Raw genomic sequence first — 16,170 nt, forward strand, 5'->3', positions numbered from 1 at the left:
CGTTGGGGCATATTACCAAAGTTAAGCGATATTTATCCCTAACGATGCTTAGCAACGATTTTTTTACCGTCAGAAATTATCGCAGATAAACCTTGCTATTATCAAGGTTTATCGGAAATACGATAAAAAACGACCGCAATGCATTAATATCGCTGAAAACTCAGCGATATTCATGCATTACCGAGCTAATGCTCTTAGCCATGTTATCCACCTCCCATTGGATAACATGGCTAAGAACTGCTCAGGGCAGGTGGTAGCTTTTGGAGATATTCGCCCTTTTCTCGAATATTTCCAAAAGTTGATAATAGGAGATAGCGATGTTAGCGACTGTTTCCAGTCGCTAACATCTTGGCATGCCCACTTTGCATGTCATTAGTGATAAATATCACTCACATGCAAAGTGGGGCCCAAGATGGTCGCTATCTTCTACTAGCCGTCGCTAACTGGTGTTAGCAACAGCTAGGTAATACACATATAATTTTATCTCCGCGAAGCGGAGCGCTGTTACAGATATATATCTTGTTTCTGAACGTTAATTTCTCAAAATGCACTGAAGCACATATATTGAGACCTAGCAAAGGCACATCGGGCTACCAGTCCCTACAATTTTGCCAAGTTTCGTGCAAATCCATTCAGCTGTTCGATCCTACCGAGAGACAAGATGGCGGCCGCTACGGACTGTTTGGAATGTTTACAGACACCGGAGAGCCAATCAGCTTCGCTTCGCAAAGCTCCGTAACGCAAAAAGTACGCGAAGCGGTGCGCTGTTACAGATATATACCTTTTTTTGAACGTTAATTTCTCAAAATCCACTGGAGCACATATATTGAGATCTAGCAAAGGCACATCGGGCTACCAGTCCCTACAATTTTGCCAAGTTTCGTGCAAATCCATTCAGCTGTTCGATTATTATTATTTTTATTTTTTTTTGCCCCGCGGGGCCCTTTTAAAACCTCCACATCAAACCTAGGGGGTGAGCGACAATGTACTATGCCCCCTTATGGTCATTTGCCCCTTCGCTTTGGCCTCCTCTTGTCTCTCGATCCTACCGAGAGACAAGATGGCGGCCGCTACGGACTGTTTGGAATGTTGACAGACGCCGGAGAACCAATCAGCTTCGCTTCACAAAGCTCCGTTGCGCGAAAAGTACGCGTAGCGGAGCGCTGCCCAGTCCGCTGTTACAGATATATACCTTTTTTTGAACATTAATTTCTCAAAATCCACTGAAGCACATATATTGAGATCTAGCAAAGGCACATCGGGCTACCAGTCCCTACAATTTTGCCAAGTTTCGTGCAAATCCATTCAGCTGTTCGATTATTATTATGTTTATTTTTTTTTGCCCCGCGGGGCCCTTTTAAAACCTCCACATCAAACCTAGGGGGTGAGCGACAATGTACTATGCCCCCTTATGGTCATTTGCCCCTTCGCTTTGGCCTCCTCTTGTCTCTCGATCCTACCGAGAGACAAGATGGCGGCCGCTACGGACTGTTTGGAATGTTGACAGACGCCGGAGAACCAATCAGCTTCGCTTCACAAAGCTCCGTTGCGCGAAAAGTACGCGTAGCGGAGCGCTGCCCAGTCCGCTGCTACAGATATATATCTTTTTTTGAACATTAATTTCTCAAAATCCACTGAAGCACATATATTGAGACCTACAAAAGGCACATCGGGCTACCAGTCCCTACAATTTTGCCAAGTTTCGTGCAAATCCATTCAGCCGTTCGGGCTAAAAGTGAGGCCAACCGCCCTATGGAAATTAACATGGGAAAAACGCGTTTTGGGACCCCCCTTTTTTCTCGGCCCCCCCTTGACGAACCCCCCCAAAATTTTCAGGGGCTGCTCAGAAACAAAATGTGCCATTTTCCTGAAAATTTCAGCCAATTCCGTCCACAAACGCCAAAGTTATTAGACATAGAATTTTCAAAAAACCCATAGAGAAAAAATCCTAACTATATATACCTACTGGCGACCGCCAGTAGGTAATATATACATATATGTATATATATATATATATATATATATATATATATATATATATATATGTATATATGTATATATTTCTGTGACTTGGTTTTGGCTCCACTACCTCCTGCTGGCCATCTGCACATTTTGGACATGTGTGCAGCGGGATTGTCACTGGTAAGTATGGTGTACATATATGTTATAATATATATATATATATGTATAACATAATATAAAGGGTGTCTCCCACTAGTGGAGATAGCCTCGTCTATATATTTTTACTACCACCACTAGATCTTTTCACCACCACTGAGTAAACTACATGTTGGAGTTTCCACAAGACCACTCATTCCTGCTTTCAGTTCTGAAGAAGAGCAACTGGGCCCAAGTCATCCTAGAGGCCCCAGATTGAATCATGAGAGCGTGGTACCCGGAACTATTGAGCATGAGCGTCTGTCCTCCACTACAGCTACCACTAAGATCTGTCTTAGTAGGGGTCCTCCACTTGAATCTCCTCATCTTAAACCTCCATGTGTGGAAATTGAGCAGTGGCAATTAAGTATTTTTGATTTGCCTGCTGAAGTGGTGGATGTCATCCTTGCTGCCAGACACCCCGCCACAAAATCTAATTTTGCCAGGAGCTAGGACTTGTGTTGTGTCCGGGACACTGATCCCTTACTGTTAAAGCTGTCAGACATCCTTTTGTCATTTTTTGTCCTTAGACTAGCAAGGCCCTGCAGTGGGTGTTTTCAAGGTTTATTTGTCAGCCCTTTTGACCATTTCACTTTTGACAGACCAACCGTCCTTCTTTAACTCACCTGTTGTGGTTAGTTTTGTTATAGTTTAGACATGCATGTGCCTTCCTAAACTCTTTGTGATGGCTTAATGGTACCTTAATGTGATCTAAACATTCCTCATGCGTACGCCGTTTGACCCTATGCATAGCTGCTTGCTGCATCCCCTGACCTTGAAGACTGTCTTCCTCATTGCGATTGTCAGCTTGTTATATTAGTGAACTGCAGACTTTTTCAGTGAACTGCCCTACACCACCCTTTTTCCAGACAAATGCTGTGGTCTCGGGTGGTATTCTCACTCCGTCGTGACTCATTTCGGTGATGGTCAATCGATCGCTCTGCCAGTGTGATTTGTTCCGCCTCTCCCCCCAAAAGAGGAGGAGAGGCTCCACTGGTTGGACCCCAAAGGGCTTTCAGTTTTTATGGTGATTGTACCTAGGACCATTTAATAGCCAATCAACTTTTTTTGTGGGGTTCTGTGAAGCAAAAATTGGAAAACTGCAGCCGAAGTACCCTATTTAAGTGGATAGTCCTCTATAGTCCTCTAAATTAAGATCAGCTACACATTTGTCTTAACTTAGCCCATGGAAAGTCTGAAAGTCCATTCCACTAGATCCAAGGCTGCTACCACTGTGTTGGTACAAGAGTGCCTGTCCTTAATGTCTGCCAGGCTGCTATGTGAGCATCTGTGCTTACGTTCCCACAGACAACGAGGTCTGGCACGAAGGACACCACTTTACCAGCTCAGTTCTGAAAAATGTTTTGAGCCCACGCCACAGACCCTTGACATTGGGGAGGCACTGCCTTGGTATCTATTTTAATGTGAGGAATCTGCAGTTAGAAGTTTCCTTTAGAAAATCCAATTGCTGTCTTCGGTTGCGCTCTTCATGGCAGATACTTTATTCAACTGCAGATTCCTCACCATATATTATTATTGTCACCTGACTGTTTTGGTGCAACTGGTGCCCTCCCTCGTTGAATGGAAGCATATCCCTCTATGATTCAAATCTTTGACTATCAAATATACTGGTTGTTCATCTAGTTATGTTTTTAAATGCTTATTCTTTCAAAGTTGTTGTAGGAGTTAGCTGCAACATACAGGTTACCAGCCTATCCTCTTAATTGTAGGATCAATTGAGCTCTGTCTGTAGGAGAAATCACAATGTAAACATGAAGCAAAGGGCTAAGTAGGAGTGTATTCTTCTAAATTGGTCTTTCGCTGCTTCCCAGATGTTATGGTAGAGCTGATTTGACCATGTCATCAGCAGACAACATGGCATATAACTTCAGCTGATGGCTACTACTATTGGTTATGGTATATTGTACATAGGTCAGATAAGCCACACTTGTTTTTGCTTTATTTATAAACAATATTTTGTAAACTCAATAATTTCAAGTTAAAATCAGGATCTAATATGACATGAAAAGTGACTATTAATATACCTTCTAAAGGGGAGCTGATTAGGGCACTACCCATTGATATAGAAGCAGGACTAGCTTTTTTAATACCAAGAAAGTACAGCCAGGTGGTTGGAGTTGATTGCCCTAGAAATGGCGGAAACTGGAAAATTGCGTTCCATTGCAGACTGTATCTAAATAAAACACCAAGCATTACCATTTTGGATTTGAAGCAATCCCTTCAGTGCCTGGTTGTGTGATTCTATTCAATTGTTTTCTTGTAACCGACATTTTGAAACTTGTATGACTGGATTATACACTGCAAATATTAATCTTTGACCTTGATCAAATTTGTATTGGGGTTATGTACCAATCATTCAAAATCCTTCAGTATGTGCATAAATAGACCTCAACTAATATTTGACATTTGTGATGTTTGTGTTTATCCTCATTGTATTGTGCAGTCCAGTTTGTATTTTGTATCATTCCTGTGTTTGCAAATTTTAAAAGGGATTACTCTATGAAATAGTAAGAAGACTAACCTGGAATATATCAGAAGTAGGTTTTAATTTAATGTTAACACTAATGAGGAACTTGAATATAAGTTGATAATTTGTAAGCAAGCATTGTATTTTACAATAATTCCGTTTTCCCCTCAACATAGGATGGAAAGCGAATGTTCGGGACTTATTTCCGTGTTGGGTTTTATGGGTCCAAATTTGGAGATCTGGATGAACAGGAATTTGTTTACAAGGAGCCTGCAATAACCAAATTAGCTGAAATTTCTCACAGATTAGAGGTGAGGTTGAAATGGTTGTATATGTTTGCTTTGATATTAGCTTTGTATCCTCTCTACATTTACCTACTGGTTGTGTGAAAGGAAAAAATAGATTTACTTGGCAAACTGGTGATAAAATATATGTTAATTAGATCTCTTCCAGATTGTCTAAAGTTTCCATCGCATTTTTATTTATCAGCTCAAGAAGACCCAGTACAATACAGTCTTTCGTATTTGTTTTTTCATACTTTTCTTTTTCCATGGACATTTTCTTTAAAATTACAGATTCCTTCACGATCTGCCCAGCTAATCATTCATTTCTTTTGCTTAGCACAATACATGATTATCTTCCTTAAACTCATGTTTTTTCTGGAAAGGAATGGTTGTTCCGAAATACCAATACCATTGTTGAAAATAGTTAGGAACATCTGGTGATTTAAAGATTTGGCTGAAAAAACTAACTTGTTCCTTGTCCCACATGCATTGCCATTGGTCATCAGTAAATTGAGAAATCTGCTTTATCAAAGATGTCAATAATCTTGTCATTTTAATAGTATGTTATAACAGAAACTTTTTCAGCTTTATGTCTTCAGGATGAAGAAACCAACTGTCCTTTTTTTCTTTACCTGTTGCGTGCCAATTTTTCCCCAGTCACTTCTTACTTGATCTTTTGCACGAGACATAATCTGTCTTTTCAACTTGGCGTTAAACCATGCTCTGATAAATGATACATTTAGGAGACTAAAGGGAAACAGGAATCGAAATCAGTGTGCATTAAAGAAGGAGAGTTTTGAAATTCGTAATTCTATGACCGGTAAACCAGGTTGTGATAGGGGGCATGGCCAGGTCAAGGATTTTACGAGACCTGCTCTTGCTGAGCTCTGGCTTGAGCCTCTACATAAGCATGAAAGGGCTGATCCCTATCATGCAAATACAGGGAGACAGTGGGCAATATTCCAGCACTGTGATCGAGCCTCCAAAATGCTCCAATCAGCGAACTCCATATAGCCAGCCATGCAGCCAAGATGCAGGATGGTGCCTGTCGGCGCAAAGGTGGCACTCCATTTAGCCGCTTGCATCTGTGGCCGCCCTAGGACTGGAGAAGGGGTTCCTGACACAGGAGCGCTGCAGCAGACTCTAAACAGTGACTTGGAAGGAGAGGCCTGACCGTGGATTGCGACAGAAGCCTAGGAGATAAAGATTTTGCTGCTGAGACCCCGTGACCTGCAGTCAAGAAGGGGGATCCAGGAAAAGGCTTCCATTCTGTGGAGAGTGGAAGCCAGCAACAGCATTCTCAGGGGGCTCTGAGCAGGTGGGTGCTGGGGGCTATGGAAGGTAAAGGAGACCCTTTTCTAGTTCTCCTTTGCTGATTGGCCAAAGGAGAAGAAGACCGGTAAGATAAACCACCCAAATAAAGCTTAAATGCAGGCACCTGAATAGCAGACACTAGCTTGTAGCGCCTTTCTTGATTGTGCGCCTCCTCATGGGCCTTTTCCCATGGATGGCTACATTGTTGTTGAAGTGCAATCGGCTTTGCCGCATAGTGAATGACTAAGTCGTGTATAGCCTTTGAGGGAGCACCACGTTGGTTAATTGAAGATTTAAGCTGCCCCAATTGTCTGGGCCTGAAGGCTTTAGAAAGAAACACAGCACAGCACAGCTGACTGTGGCCTTGCAAAGAAATAAGTAAGAAAATACTCCCCTTCATAGGCAAAACGTTACATGGCCAAAAGAAGCACCAGAGAAAAGTGGAGTGCCAGATACTCAAGTACCCAAAACACAACATCAAATGGAGACCATGTTACCAGCTACGCCAGGGGATATCCAACTGTTAATGTGTGAATTCAGTGTGAAACGTGTCTCCTTGCACCAAGACCTGTCCAAAACTGTCGCAGAGCTCGACCAGAACTTACGGAGGTAGAAACAAGACTTGATCAGGTCAAATCTTTCTCTACAAAAGAAGCCAATATTCATATGAGGTTCTGTTGGGGAGGATGGCAATGCTTGAAACTCAATACGTCACTTTAACCGAAAAGCTGCAGTACAATGAAAATGGTCCTGAACTAATAAAATTAGGTTCTGAGGAATCAATTCTGATATCACCAACTCAGATTTGGAGTCTCATGTTAAGGCGTTCTTTCATCACATTCTGTCAAAGTACGATAACGTGGAGCTAGAACTTGACAGAACAAACACATTTTTTTTGTGTGTATCACATCTTTAGAGCAGATGTTTAACATAATTGGGGAAGCTAAAACAAATAATACAGTGCAATTTTGATATGACGAGCACTATTTTCAAATGGAGCATCCATGACTCTGGTAAAGCGCAAGCAATTTGGAGACATAACTGCTACCCTCCAATAAAAATATGTGCCCCAAAGAGGGGAATACCATGTCCAGCTCCTGTTCACCTTTGAATAATAAACATATACAGTACACATATTAGGTGGAGCCCACAAGCTCCTTGGCCCCAGAAACCTGCCAAATGCATCTAAAGAGATAAACAACAAATGGACATAATGATCCTAAACAAGGATAGAGGAAACCACAAGAGCAATGACCGAGAATTCCACAATTAACATTGGCAGCACAGCACAGCACAACACAGCAACATATATTTGACATAGTTATCAATTATCTTGGCTGGAGTTTGAGTTAGACTAACAGACACAGTGAAGCTGGTTGTTGCAGATGAAAGGCTATATTTTCTATAAACAGTGATTTATGATAGCCTTCTTAAGGGGTGTCGTTCTGGGGTTGACGGCCGAGGATCCATACAATGAGATACTGGACAAATTTTAGAACTTCCAAATTGGAGAAACATTCAGGTTTTCTTGATGATTATTTTTCTGTAGAATGATTTGATATGGTATGATGTTTTAATGTATGGTACAGGGTGAAAGAAATAACAAGATATCAATTTAAGAGAATAATGGTCCTAGTGAAGCTGTGCTTTTTATTAATATATGAGTCCAAAGCCAAGATTAAAGTTGGTTCCCTTGAATGAAGGCTTCAATGTTTGATATACAAATTGCACTGGCTAAATCATATAGTATTTGACAGTTGATTTGCAGATAGTTTCTCTTAATGTTCAGGGATTGAACACACCAGTTTAATGCGGAGCAGTATTCAAGTGGCTCCACGACAAGGACTCTATGGTTGCTTAATTGCAGGAATCATATTTGCTGCATCAAGATCCCGGAGGCTCAGATCGTTATTTACCCAACTCTGTTCCACTTCCACATAAACTGGAAACGATAGGCTTACCATTGAGAAGACATCTCCCCTTCAAATTAGAAGCAGTAGCACGGGATCTGCTGGGCAGCAGGGTGAAAGTACAAGGCAGAGTGCAGAGTTCAGACTTTACTACCATATATATGTAAAGGCCTAACAAAAGCAAGTATACGTTTTTATCCAGTGTATTTTCTAAAATCAATTTTTTTGCATGAGGTCAGTTGATAATAGGAGGAGACTTCAGTGCAGTGCTTAATGATGGGAATGACTGCTCAGCCTCGTAGACATGGTCCTACACCAGATTGGAGGAGTTAGTAAGTGGGATCAGGGCCCTGGGCCTTCTAGATGTCTAGTGCGTGAAACTGGGTAGGTAAGAGAAATTGTTTCGCTCTGGGGTTCACAAAAGTAATTCTAGAATATTTTTGTTTTCCGGTCAACAGACAGGTTTTGACATTGCATTGGATTCTTCAATTGGTTTAAGCTTATTGTCTGACCTCTCACTGGTGCTTGTGACTCTTAAACTTCAGATCCCCAAACCAAAAAGCCTTGGAACATGAAATCTTAATGAGGTGGCTTTTAGAGACATTACACTGAGAACCACAATATCAACACTGCTTTGAAGAAAATGATGCGGGCTAACTCTCACTCAGAATATGGCACTCAACTAAAGCAGACCTGAGAAGTGGGTTGATCTTCCATACCTCCGCTTTCCAAAAACATAATAGTAACCGGAAGGAAGAGTTAGAATTCCATATCCTCTCTAGAACATCGGTATAAAGCAAACAATTAACTCAGATTTTTTTGCGCTTTGAGAAAGACGGAGGAGGAATTACAGTATCTACTAGTAGGTGAAACCGTCAGGAGAATGTGCTGTACTGGTTAATAATATTATGAAAAGTGAGCTATTTTGGCCTTAAAACTAAGAGCAATCTAAACACGCATGTATATACTAACAATGTGGAATGAATTGAGTTTGACACAAGATGTACTACATGTTAGACAATTTCTGTCTTGCCTTATACCAACGTCAGGTGCAAAACCCCCTTCAGGCAAGATGCCTACTTGGTAAACTATATGACCCTGGAGATACCCCATGAATCACTTTTCGAATTAGAACAATCCATATCTCCACTAGAGGTAAAACTTGCAATTCAGAGTATAGTAAGGAACAACGGGCCAGGACTAGAAGGTTTTTCAGTACTTTTCTTCAAAGGCTTTCAAGATGTCCTGGTTGATCCTTACAAAACTCTATAATCGTACTGAAGAAACATGGATGCCTACAGATTCTATGATGCAATCAACTATTAGGTCCACTAAAGCCTGAACCCCATAACCCTTTTTAACAATGATGCAAAAACCATGCTTTAGATTGAAACAGATCTGGCCAATACTGATATCTTCACTTCAGTCTGGGTTAGTACGAGGACGTCAAACGTATGACAATAGGAGGCTGATGATGAGTCTCAAAATCTAGCAACCATAAACAAATTCCTAAAGGACTATCTCTTGCTTAATACAGTGATGGTCTTCAACAGGGTGTACTGGAGTGTCCCCTCTACTTTTCTGGGTCAGTTATAAATTCATTTAATTTTCTGTCCAATAATATTTTGCACGGCTAAAATCAGCACATAAATATTTTTTCAATTTTATTTTAAATAGAAAAAAGACACAGTATACAGTAAAACATTAATTGTGTACTTTAAAATTGTGTACAATAATATATTACAAAGCCATATCAGCACATAATAGACACTATCAATATTACTTAAAAAGAAAGCTAATACAATATACATTAAAAGTAATAACCCCAGTATGGAACTATACAAACAGTCTGTGAGCTTTTCTCCCAAAGCCTGATTTTACAGTGTGGCCTACAGATGTTGATGTAGAGCCTTTACAACAAATAATAGCACCTTAGAGATTGTTGTAATACTTTCTGCCTTAAAAATGAGTTTTACGTATTTTTACTGGCCTCAATCAGTGATGACATAAGCATAGTATTTGTTCAAAAGACTCATAAGCTGTTTTACACATTTTGCACATACTATAAGCTTGTACCTTTGAGTTCCACATGCCATCAAAGTCCTTAATAGAAGATACAAAAGCATAAAGCTCAAGAAAATCTTGTTGTACCAGTGGTTCATATTATAATCAAAACAGTCTTAGTGAAATATAGGTTGCAATAGCATACTTGCCATGCCTGGACCTTGACAAAGCCCCAATATCACTACTCCAACATGCTGCTTAAATTCATTTTTTTACCAGTATCTTTCAGCTGGTCTGGACATGTTTACATTTGGGGGTGGGCGGGGCTGGGGAAGATTATATTTCAACAACTTGTGATGGAATTTTCAGACAATAATACCTCACCCATATGAGTGGTCAAGTCATTGAAGTCATTGTTAATAATTTCTTTTAAGGTGTTTGTTGATTCTTGCCTGCTTACAATAGTAATTGATTTTGTTAATATCAGCCATAGCAATCAAAGGAGAAAAACCCACTTCTAATCTTATACGGCTCTGCAGAGTTGAATATCTTAGATTTAAAAAAGTGTCCTGATGAAATTCAAGTACATAGTATCTAAATTTTTTAATATTTGACATTTCCAGGGTACCCAACCATATCAAAGGACAGTGAGAATCTTTGCTTTTGAAACCTCTAACGATGGACCCATCCCTATACAATGCTTTAAACTTTTTTATTTCTGCAGTTGCACTTAAGATTCTACTTTTTAGCTTCACAACATGTCTTTTCAATTTAGATTGTTATCTACCGTAACTCCCAGATATTTATATGCTTGGGCCTCTGTTAGTGATGCTTATCGCACCGATAAAGATGAAAAGGTAATCTGTTTGATTGTTCAACCCATGAGTGCAGATGGTATATAATATGTTATGGAAATATTCTTTTTCCAACGGATATCTAACAGGTTTTTTATGAGTTTAATTTTGCACTAGAGGTGCTATTTTTATTCTTCATGTGTGCAAACATGCTCTCTCTTTCAAATAAAAGAGCTACTCTCCAGGGAAATAATGGATTGTGGTTTGTGGGAAAATTAGGTTGTGACCATGTATTATATCAAAGTTCCATAACCTTATTAAGGAACTCAGACTTTGGCTACATTACTCTATATGGTTACGGAACTCCTCTGTGATTCGAATAAACGTTATGATGTACAGCAGGGGGGGACTTTATACCTTATATTAAAGATTAATATTCAATTGAGGCCCCAGTTGTTTTGAATTGCATTTCACTAAGGCAGCTGGGATACCATTAGAACTAGGTGCTCACGAGTTATTAAATCATTTATTAACTTCAACGTGACTGAGCCTAAATTAAGGCATATCCTGCGTGCCCATAGTAATCGGACTATCTGTTCCAACTGCTTCCAATAATGACGTTAAATACTCTTCCCATTGTTCCAGTGAGATATGATAATCACATCTGACTTGGTTTTAGTACCTCTACCTACTCTGGACCAAAAATCCAGAATGTTTTAGTAAGAATTGCATGATAGAAATTCGTCCAGTTGCGTTCTTGTTCTCTTATTTTAATATTACGGATCTCACTTTTTAGATTAGCCTTCAGGTTTGTTTTTTTTATCAAGTACGTTGTGTATACTCCTTTCTACCTTCAAGAAATGCCATTATTTCTTTCTATACCTTGTCATTTGTAGTTGTATTTGGTGCTCAACTAGGGATTTATGTTTCTCCTTGCGAGGATTTATGGAAACTGTTATAGCTAAGATAGCAAATATTTAGGCAAAAAGATCAATATCTATCCTGGATGCCTTAGGTTGAGTATTTATAACTGACAGGAAACTAAAGAAAAAGGTCTGGGCCCAGATCCTATGTATTAACTGACTGATTTCATGAGTCCAGAAAATTATTTTCCCTCACCTTACCACAAGTTCTTCCTTATCCAGATGTTCTAAACTTCACTGTGTGAGCACTAAGATAATGTGTTGTGGATTATTATCGCTCTTTGTCGATGTATTTTTTAAAATCCTGTCAAAATCTATAGCATGCATTAAGGTATAGCCAATAACGGACGATTTGCTCATTGTTGTAAAGGTCGACTGAGCAGGTTCTTTTCCAATTCCATTGTAGAGGAATCAAAAGACACTGAAACAACAGAGGCGAAACTATGAAACCAAAGCCAGTACTTATCAACATAAGCAACTTTCTACTTCTGCAGGTTTATCAAAAGCTCGCCCCCAGTAACCCATTAAAGTGAAAATTTGCTCTGTTTTTTGTATGCCTCGGCCTTTGTTGATAATACACACAACAAGAACAGCCTGTTAAACCACCTTGCAACCAGGCCTAGAGACAACAGTGCTGCAAATGGTATTAATTGGGAAAATATTCAAGAAGTTAAGAACAATGTGGGTCAAAAAGGTTACCGCAATCAAGTAACTTTAATCACAAAAAGACTCTGCCTGAACATTCGATCAGTTGCAGCAATAGTAAAAGTATAGATATTGATGCTCAGTGCTCCTGTGATAATGGAATGAAATAAACGGTGTAAAAATACATGTGTCTATGAAAAGCAGGAATAAAAGCTGGCATAAACCGTTTTAGTCCTGTTAGATTACACTCATATACAGCTCACAACAAATCATTTCTTTTGCTAATAGCACCTACTGTCAACTTCATTTCCGTCCCACCTCAAGAAGGGAATCATCATCATGACCAGGAAGGTCAGGAGTCAGAAGCTCTCAAAGTACCTAGACAGGATCAGTACATGATAATAATGAGAACTGAAAAATAATAATGTAATTTACATTTATTAGATTTATATAAAGTATTGTGCCAACACGCAGACAGCTCATCACATCAGCTAAGGTAAAATTGTATAATCAACACCATCAATGAAACCACCAACAGAAGCAGAATGCTGTTCAAGACAATCAGCACTGCATCAACCCTCCCTGCCATACCCACCTATTGCTCACTCCAAAGAAAAGTGCAATGCCACAAACATTTTCCTCAGTAAAAAAATACTGACGATTCGACAGTGCATCAACAACACCAAGCCTGTTTCATCTCTTATACCCACACCTTCCCTTGGAATCCCACACTACTTAGCCTTCAAAGACCTATTGCTCCTTGATCTTTCTGACAGACGAGGCTCCCTTAACACCACTTCTTATGAAGATAATGTCTGACCCTCCCTTCATCCACGCTCTTTCTGGGAATACTCTCTTACCCCTTCTCACCATTGTCAATGCCTCCCTCACTCAAGACATCTTCCCAAAAGCTCTCCAGACATGCCAGATACTGGCCCATCTTTCACCTATCGTTCATTGGCAAGATCATTGAAAAAGCAGTCTTTGTTGAACTCTAAGGGCACCTTAGTACAAACCATCTCCTGCACGACTACCCACTGCCTTACACATTCTAAACAATGACATCTTGACCACAAATGAGGATAACATCTGCCTCCTGATATTGCTGGACCTTTTAGCTGCTTTCACATAGTCGACCATCCCACCCTAATATGCACCCACAAGTCCTGAATGTGATTCACAGGCAGTGTCCTTCATTGGTTCACCTCCTGCCTTTCCAGTTGACACCAGTTTGTTCACATGGGCACCTCTAGACAAAGATCCCTATCACCTGTAGAGTCCCCCAAGGTTCCATACTGTCTCCAGTCATCTTCAACCTTTACATGGAGCTGCTTAGTGCTCTACTCATAGATAACAGCATCCAGATTCACCACTATTCGGATGATACACACCTCTGCTTGAAAGTCTTTTGCTTTAGACCACTGCCTGCACATCATCCAGACCTGGATGTCCAGTGACTACATGAAGCTCAATCCAACTAAGAAAGAATTCATGTTATTTGCAGAGAATAGCAAACATGAAACAGTACAAAACTGGCTCAGTGACATTAACCTTAATGGCTTCAGACCCCAGCTTTCACTAAGTTACTTGTATTCTTTCCTGGACACCAACCTCACCCTCATGGAGCACATTAGCAAACAAACTAAGATTGCCTGGTCCTAGCTGTCTCTTCAAACATTTCTTCCAGAAAGCAATTTCAGTACTGCTGTTCAAGCCCTTATACTCTCACATCTGGGTAGTGGTAATGTCCAGCTCCTTGGCCTTAAAACCAGCTGCACCAATTTACAAAGCAATCACAAACAACCCTTGCTTATCTTGCAGGCAAAGTCACCATCTCTTGTTATTCTCAGCACACCTGCAGCGAGGACTCCATCAAACTGCAGCTTATGAAGTGTAAAAAGAAAAAACAAGACAGCTGGCCATTTCATTCTAAACGCCCACGATGTGAAGCAACATCAAGTATCCATCAAATCAGCCCCAATGATGGTCCAATTTAGTAAAGAGGTGAAGTTCAACTCTTTAAAAAATACATCATCCCAATTCAGTAACCTGTCCTCAACCCAGCTTCCTCGCCTATTACTTGCTGACTTTATGCTTGTCTCAGACTATGTACAGCGCTCTGCTTCCATTTAGCTGGGTTTGCACTATCGAAATATCATATAATTAAATACATATGGGTCAAACACTAACTATTGATATCACCCTTAGAGACAGGACATGGGATCCGGCATCAGCAAACGAAAGCCATGGTCAGAAACCCATCCAAAGTCCTAGTAAATAAATTATAATAAACTGTCACAGCATAACTGAAGGGTGCTGGAGATTAAGGCATGTGATTGCACTGTTCGAGAACTCTGGTACTGAAATATTTCTTCAAGAGCTTATTAAGATAAAAATTATGAGCAATCAACAGACATCTTAGTGCCTCCCAAGAACTAGCTCATGAACTGATCAAAGAGTCTATAGTAAACTCCAGAAAGCAGAAAATAAATTGAACTGATGTGTAGAATGTCCCAAAACCCTGCTTTGGAAAAATTGACTTGATGAGGTAATTGTGGCTTAGGAAAGGGAGAGGTCTGACGTATACTTCTAAGCACAGATTCTTCACCTTGTGAATATGCCCCCAAACATCAGACTGTATCTGGAAACCCAAAAGCAGTTTTCCTGCATTTCGGTATGTGGCATTGTGTGGCTTTGCCTCAATGTCTTTCCACTCTGGAAGTGATCAGCGGGCCGCAAATAAGCGCCACCTCAGTTCCTTTCTTTCCGAGCCTTCGGACATGGATCTAAAGCTCTGTTCTTCTTGTCTTTGAGTCTTTTTGGCTAAATGAGCCATAGAGAACGTTTTGGCCTACGTAGTAGGATTGGGTGTTACTTGGACTTACCAGTGCCCCTCTGGTGTGCAGCAAAGTGATGGCAGTGGTTGCAGCGTACCTTCGGAAGCGAGTTGTACCATCGTTCCTCTACTTCGATGATGTTGAAGGGGAGCTTGCCCCAAGCAGTTGCAAACAACCTCCAGACAATGGTAAACCTTCCTAACATTGTTTGGTTTCTCTATCAACGTGACAAAGCCAGCCCTGACTTCTTCGCAGATGCTCCTGTTCATTGGAGCCATTCTGGATACGTTGCAGTTTCATGCCTTACCCCACCGACAGAGAACCTAGGGCATTCGGACCCTCTCTCCTGGATCTCAGTGACAATGGCATTGAGGCAGCTGGGACTGTTACCCTCCTTCATCCTGCCAGTCATCGAAGCCAGTCAGCACAAGCAAGCTCTGCAGAGGGCCCTGAAGTTCATTGTGCACAGCATATGGGGAACCTGTCGGAATCCATTGCGGTTTCAGAAGAAAGTGCAAATGATCTGCAGTGGTGACTGCTAGATAGCAATTGGTCCAGTGGCAAACTAGATAGCAATTGGTCCAGTGGCAAACTCCTCTCCTTGCCCCACCCAGAGCGTGCTATGGTGCTGGCTGCATCACTACTGGGCTGGGGTGGCCATCTGGGAGAGGTGGACATCAGAGGACTCTGGTCTCCGATGGAAACCGCATCCACGTCAGCTTGTTAGATTTGTGGGTAATCCACTTGAAGTTGAAGTCCTTGCTACCATCCATTAAGGCAGCAATTACAGGTACTCACAGACAACACTACTGCC

General features: G+C 40.8%; 1 protein-coding gene across 12 annotated transcripts in view; it reads left to right on the plus strand.

Moving 5' to 3' along the window:
* The window catches only part of DOCK7 (dedicator of cytokinesis 7), an 870,736-nt gene that overhangs the window by 780,118 nt on the left and 74,448 nt on the right, over positions 1–16,170 (plus strand). For 7 of the 12 annotated variants that reach the window (XM_078669468.1, XM_078669501.1, XM_078669509.1 and 4 more), the window contains one exon: positions 4,822–4,956. In XM_078669468.1, coding sequence (XP_078525594.1) covers positions 4,822–4,956 — 135 coding nt within the window. The remainder of the gene's footprint in view (positions 1–4,821; positions 4,957–16,170) is intronic. The other 5 variants (XM_078669446.1, XM_078669461.1, XM_078669491.1 and 2 more) reach the window with 1 other exon arrangement.

This window comes from Lissotriton helveticus, chromosome 1_2 (assembly GCF_964261635.1).
Source record: "Lissotriton helveticus chromosome 1_2, aLisHel1.1, whole genome shotgun sequence".
NCBI classification, from domain to species: Eukaryota; Metazoa; Chordata; class Amphibia; order Caudata; family Salamandridae; genus Lissotriton; species Lissotriton helveticus.